Raw genomic sequence first — 6499 nt, forward strand, 5'->3', positions numbered from 1 at the left:
CATCTGCCCAGCTTTTTCCTGTCTCCATTGTTTGCTGGAGTTAATTATTCTCCCCACCACCACCCCTCGCAGACTCGGAGCCAACCCCAACCACCTGGGGGATGGTTTGTTGCCACCGTAAAAGGGCCGTCTCTTCCAGGGTCCTCCTCACTCCTGTCATTTCATAGCCCTAGGTTTTCATTAACAGCAGCCCACCCTATGGCATCCTTAGCGCCCTGGTCCTCTGCTCTGGGCAGAGAAGAGGTTCCAGGTGCCCACTTCTTCACCGGAGACTTCACGATCAATGGTAGATCCTCATCTCATGTTTCGACCGCGCTGATGAGTAAAGGAGCCAACCAGAGAGGATATGACTGAGTATAAACAGAGTCTTGGCAAAGATATCAGAACACCGACACTGGGAGGGCCTGGTTTCCAGAGGTCTTAGCCAAACCCCCTAGAGGGGTGCAGGAGTGATGCGAGGCTCTGGGATGGGGACCATGGACAGGTCCGCCGTCTTTGTGTCTCATGTGTCAAACCAGAACAGGTACAAATGAGAGTCCCAGTGAGACACAGCCCTGGTACATTGGAAGGTACCCAATACATCGATGTGTAAATGCATGATTTAATGAATACAGCTGATCAGTTTGGGTAGGAGGTGAGGAGGCCGGGAGGCACTGTGCTAGGTGAGAGGGGACGGGGTGGCCCACAGAGGGCCTCCGGAAGCCAGACCTCTGGAAGCCAGGCCCTCCCAGTGTCAGTGTTCTGCCACTCTGCCCATGCTGGAGCCATTTCATTCCCTAGACAGGTACACACACGCACACACACACACGTGCACACACACATCTCTTGTACTATTGATGCTGTTTCTTTTACCTACAGTGACCTCCCTCCTTATCCCTTCCTTGCTATCCTTCCTTACTAGGTAATCTAAGGATCTTTCAGAATCCAGGTGAAATGCTTCCTGTTGAGCACTTTCTCAGGCCCCAATCTCTTCCCCTCACCCTGGCCACTTAAGCATTCTTTCTCCCGTATTGCCATAGCACTTTGTGTTTATCCCTGGTTTAGCACTTGTCACCTGTGTCATCGGTGTCCAAGTGTCTGTTGCCTCTCTAGACCGTGAGTCCTAGGCATCTGTGAATGGGGACTCACTAGTGTAACTCTACAACACTGTGAACCCCGATTAAACAAAGTGTTATTCTCCCAAAAGAACTCCATTCTTCTCATTAATAGGCCTTTATGATAAAAAAAAAAAAACTGTATGCAATTTGTTATTATATTTTTTTAAGCTTATTTATTTGAGAGAGTGCACAAACAGGGGAGGGTCAGAGAGAAAGGGAGAGAGGGAGAGAATCCCAGGCAGGCTCTGAGCAGAGCCGGACCTGGGGCTTGATCTCACCAATTGTGAGGTCATGACCTCAACTGTGATCAAGAGTCACCCGCTTAACCCACTGAGCCACCCAGGCACCCCAGTTACTATTATATTTTTAATTTCAACAATCAAATATTTGTGGAAATGTGTTTTTTGTCTTGTTATGGAAGTACCTACGTAATGGTCCCGATTTCACCTGTGAGCTTCCCCAAACCCAAATGTTTCCTCTCTGCCCTTTACAGAAGGAGTTTCCCCAACCTAGGTGGTCCACATTGGACCACTACAGTTTTTCAGACAATGGTAAAACTTAAAGGACGGGGGTTGCGCAGACCCGAATGTAACGGCAAGACCCTAAGGCCTCAAAGAACAAACAGAAAGGTAAGTGGGAGCAACGCCTAGGGGCCTCGGTCACTCATTGGACGCCGAGCACGTCACTCTTTGCGTCTGGACGAATGAGGGTGGAGCTCAAGAGGTGGGCACGCGGCCCATTGTTGACGCCTCTGGCCCCGCCCACCGTCCTCCGGCGGGTGGACTCTCACCAGCCGTGGCCAGCGTCGCCCGAGGGGAGGCCTGGGTGGGCCGCTCCCCACAACCGCCCCCTGCCCTTCCCGTCCGGGGCCTCCTCGGGCACCGCCACCGACTGCTGTCCCCCTCGGCGGCCACCTCACGCCGGGCCCCGTTGCCCTCGGCCTCCCGTCGGCGGCAGCAGGCTAGGCGGCCGCCACCTTTGCCTCCGGCATCGCCGCAGCCCTGTCTGTCGCCTCCCCGGTGAGGTACTCCCGGCTGCCATGTCCGCCTCCGGAGGTGGAGGCCAGGCCCCGGGTGGCCAGGAGAGCCCCATGGATGAGGCGGGGGCCCCGGCGGCCGGAGGGGGCAACGAGGTGGCCGGCGGCGAGGCGGGGGCCGGCAGTGATGGAGTAGCCAGGGGCGATGGGGTGGCCGCTGGACATGGAGCGGCTGATGGCGATGGGATGGCCGGAGACGAAGCGGTCGGTGGCGACGGGGTGGCCGGAGACAGAGAACGGGTGGCTGGCGACGGAGAGGCAGTGGCCGGAGACGGAGACTGGGAGGCCGGAGACGAGGACAGAGTGGCCGGCAGAGATCGGGTGGGCGGAGGAGGAGTGGCCGGCGGAGGAGGAGTGGCCGGCGGAGGATGGGTGGCCGGAGATGGAGACTGGGAGGCCGGAGACGAGGACAGAGTGGCCGGCGGGGATCGGGTGGGCGGAGGAGGAGTGGCCGGCGGAGGATGGGTGGCCGGAGATGGAGACTGGGAGGCCGAAGACGAAGACCGAGTGGCCGGCGGGGATTGGGCGGGTGGGGGTGGAGTGGCCGGCAGAGACTGGGCGGCCGGAGGTGGAGACGGAGCGGCCGGCGGAAACTGGGGGGCCGGAGATGGAGAGGCCGGCGGAGACGGGGTGGCCGGGAACGAAGTGGCCGGCGGAGACGGGGTGGTCGGAGCAGGAGTGGCCGGCGGAGACGAGGTGGCCAGAGGTGGAGACGGAGGGGCCGGAGGCGGAGGTGGAGGCGGAGACGGAGACGGAGGGGCCGGAGGCGGAGACGTGGTGGCCATGGGCAACAGAGTGGCCGGAGGCGGAGTGGCCGGAGGCGGAGACGTGATGGCCATGGGCGACAGAGAGGCCGGCGGCGGAGACGCAGCGGCCGATGGCGGAGACCGAGTGGCTGGAATCGGAGTGGCCGGTGGTGGAGACGGAGCGGCCGATGGCGGAGACCGAGCAGCCGGTGGCGGAGACGGAGCGGCCGATGGCGGAGACGGAGTGGCCCGTGGTGGAGACATGATGGCCATGGGCAACAGAGTGGCCGGCGGTGGAGACGGAGCGGCCGATGGCGATGGCGGAGACGGAGCGGCCGGTGGCGGAGACGGAGCGGCCGGGGACTCCGGGCCCCACCCTGCCGAGGCTGCCCTTTTGGCCGCGCCTCCGGAAGGCCTCGGGGAGGAGGCGGTGGGCCCCGAGGGCGGGAACGCCTTCGAGGCTGGCGAGGACTCGGACATCGGGCCGGCAGACGAGGACGAGGCGGAAGAGCCCGAGGCCGCCGGGGACGTAATTGTGGACGCCCACCATTTCCCAATGGTGGGCTTCCGCTTTACATTCCTGGACCTGGTGTATTCACTGCTACACCTGGTCCACTACAACAACCACATCCTCGTGCGGCCCCGGCCTCTGCAGCTCAACGTTCCCCCTGCGCCCCCAGCGGCGACCGCGGCCCACGAGGCCCAGGGCTCGTCGTCATCGTCGTCATCGTCGTCGTCGTCGTCGTCGTCGGAGGCTACCTGGGAGACCGCGGAGGAGCCTGACAAGGAGGAGCCGGCGGCCACAGAGGGTGAGGGGGACCCGCGCGTCCCAGGGGCCGGGGCTGTGGGCGGTTGCGGGCGCCCGGGCACAGAAGCCGAGGTTGGGGGCGCCCCCAGACTGAAGGCCGAGGGCCCGGGTGGGGGCCCCGTGCCGTAGCTACCAGTGGCTTTGAGAAGGAAACGTGCCGCCTTCTGGCAGCCGCGGCTAAGACAGCCGAAGGCCGCGGGGTAGGTGGAGGTCTGCACCGGGTAGGTGCAGGTGCAGGTGCAGGAGGGTGGGAGGACGTGCAGGAGGGCGGGAGGGGCTGTGCGGGTCAGCGCAGGTGGGGGTGCAGGGGGCGGGAGGGGTGTGCAGTTCAGCGGTGTACAAGGGGTGGGAGGGGTGCGCAGGAGGGCGAGAGGGGGTGGAGCCAGAAGGAACAGAGCGAGCCAGGGGCACGCCTCATTCTTGTCCACGGCTGTTAAAAATGCCAAGGTTTAGAACGTTCATCCCCAATCATTATGAACTGACGTGGGAGCACTTGGGAAAACTGAAATATTCAGGCATTGAGGGACTAAGGAGCTTCATGGGAGAATTTGGAGTTGAGGCAAAACATGGTTGCAAGAAATCTCTGACAAGAACCCACACAATGCAGCAGACACTGATGATTCCGATCCCTTCTTCCCCGGGGGGCCAGTTATAATAGCAGCACAGGGTGGCAGCTTGACTGGGAAGAAAGAATGTCACCGTGAAAGTGACCAAGCAGCAGAAGGGTGAGGGCCATGGAAGGGCTGTATCAAGCAGGAGGAAGGGCCCCAGCTCTTCTCTTAGTTCCTTCTATGCTCCCGCTTCTCCTGCGGGTACTCTCCTAGATGTCACTCTTCCTTATGCATCACGCTATTTCTTCCTGTGAATGTCTGCTCCAAAGTCTGTATTATTCTTCACCAAAGGAACAACAAACCATCAGCAGGAAAACTCTGATCAGGAGGCACAAGTCTCGGAGAGCGGGGAAGAAGAGACGTTTAACAAACAACAAGAAGGATCTCACTGAAAAGCATTTGGACCCACCACAGAACAGGCCCCAAAAATCCAGGTATCCGTATAGCTCCACCTATCACCCAACCATTCCTGACATTCACCTGTTACTGACCGGGTTTTTTTTTTTTTTTCTTAATTCTCCCAATAAATTAAGAAGTTTGTTTAAAATGAATTCAGGCACTCAGTTTTACCTACTTAGAATGTTAACACAACACTCAGGTACCTAGTAATAGAAATCACAGTATATTTTGAAATCTATTTCGTGGCTCCTCATTCGTTCTTGTGAGCTCTTTTGTCCTCTACCTATAAGACTACTAACAAATGGTAAACATATCAGTAACTGAGACCAGTCTTTGTTTAGAAAACAGCCGAAGCAGCAGCTAAAGTGGCTGGGCTGTTTCCTACTTGGGCATTCATTACTTGGCCATGGAAATGTACCCCCTTGCACTAACTAGGAGACTATACCCTTTCGAATGTGATTACATGCAAATGGCAAAAAGTTCAGAATTTCAAGTAGGACTGCATTTAATGATTAATACCTAAGTATTCAGGTGTGGACTTTTGTATTTTATGTGACCGTCCAAAGAAACTTAGTCATACTATGGCTATTACTTATCACTGAATTGGTAATTAAGTCTTGAAGTATATCTTGTCTTTGACTATATTTAAATGATTAACATTTGATTTTTTTTTTTTTTTTTTTTTTTTTTTTTGCATTTTCAAAGCTGTGTATTTTACAATAACAGCCTGTTTCTCGTATGGTAGATATGGAGAATCAAGGGTCTGGGAGGGTAAGGGAGTATCGTTTGTGGAATCAGCATAGGCTTTTAAGGTGAAGAGATTTTCTTAAATCCCAGCATCCTCTCGAGGGAAAGAAAAAAAGCATTGATGGTATTAGGCAAGAGGGAGGCCAGGTTGGTAGGAGCACGTGATCGAAGCCATGGGCCGCACGAGCACCCCAGGCACAAGGGTGCAGGGTACAAGAGGAAACTGTGTTCTCTCCTTGATGAGAAATAGCCCACGGACGTAGCAGGTATATATAGGGCTGTTTTCATAGGTTTGGAAAGTCACCGTTGGTGGTTATGGCTCTATGATTGCTAATTTTCTCTCATTTCATCCTGCAGCTGGGAGGAACAAAACGAGATGAAGAAGAAAGAACCTGTTCATTGTTTCTGGTTTCTCATTTTCTAGAAGCGCATGGGAATTTTATTAACACTGACGTCATTCCAAACCGCATCCCCCAAAGAGTGACATCCAATGAAATCTGCCTTTTCTGTTACACTTGACAGATACGTTTGACAGCATGTGTTCTCATCAAAAATAAGTTTGTTTTAAAGCAATAAACTGGAAGGAAGGCAGATTTTATTTAGAGAAATCATTTTACCTCCAATCTCTCTTTTACCTCTTTGTTTTGACGCACCATGCCTTCATTAAAAGGTATCACTGCCTACCATTTGACGAGCCTGTTTTAAATTATTTTATCATGGCCCCAAATAAATTAAAATGTCAGGGTGAAAACAACTTTTGTAAAGAGGGAGACGGAGGTCAGGTCTTTAGAGCTACGCGGCTCACTGTGTCAGGAACTAGCCGCATGTGGCTACTGAAACACGCCCGGTCTCATTTGAGACGCACTGTTAGGCATAAAAAGGACACAACTCACTGATAATTTTATACTGATGACATATCGAAACGATACCAAATTGAGTTAAAATGTACTACTGAAATTAATTGTGCCCACTTCTTTTTACTTCTTAACGTGGCTACTAGAAAAAGTGACACACGTGAGTTGCATCGTAACGTCTATCAGCACTGCTCTAGAGTG

At 54.8% G+C, this 6499-nt stretch overlaps 1 protein-coding gene across 1 annotated transcript; it reads left to right on the top strand.

The window, feature by feature from the left end:
• The first annotated feature begins 1441 nt into the window (after positions 1-1441).
• On the top strand, positions 1442-6130 carry LOC105259672 (glycine-rich cell wall structural protein 1.8-like). The gene is made up of 3 exons (XM_011279444.4): positions 1442-3688; positions 4590-4732; positions 5802-6130. Exons 1-2 carry the CDS (start codon positions 1801-1803, stop codon positions 4688-4690), a joined length of 1989 nt encoding a protein of 662 aa, XP_011277746.3. The 5' UTR covers positions 1442-1800; the 3' UTR covers positions 4691-4732; positions 5802-6130.
• Positions 6131-6499: the final 369 nt, after the last annotated feature.

This window comes from Felis catus, chromosome X (assembly GCF_018350175.1).
Source record: "Felis catus isolate Fca126 chromosome X, F.catus_Fca126_mat1.0, whole genome shotgun sequence".
Taxonomy (NCBI): Eukaryota; Metazoa; Chordata; class Mammalia; order Carnivora; family Felidae; genus Felis; species Felis catus.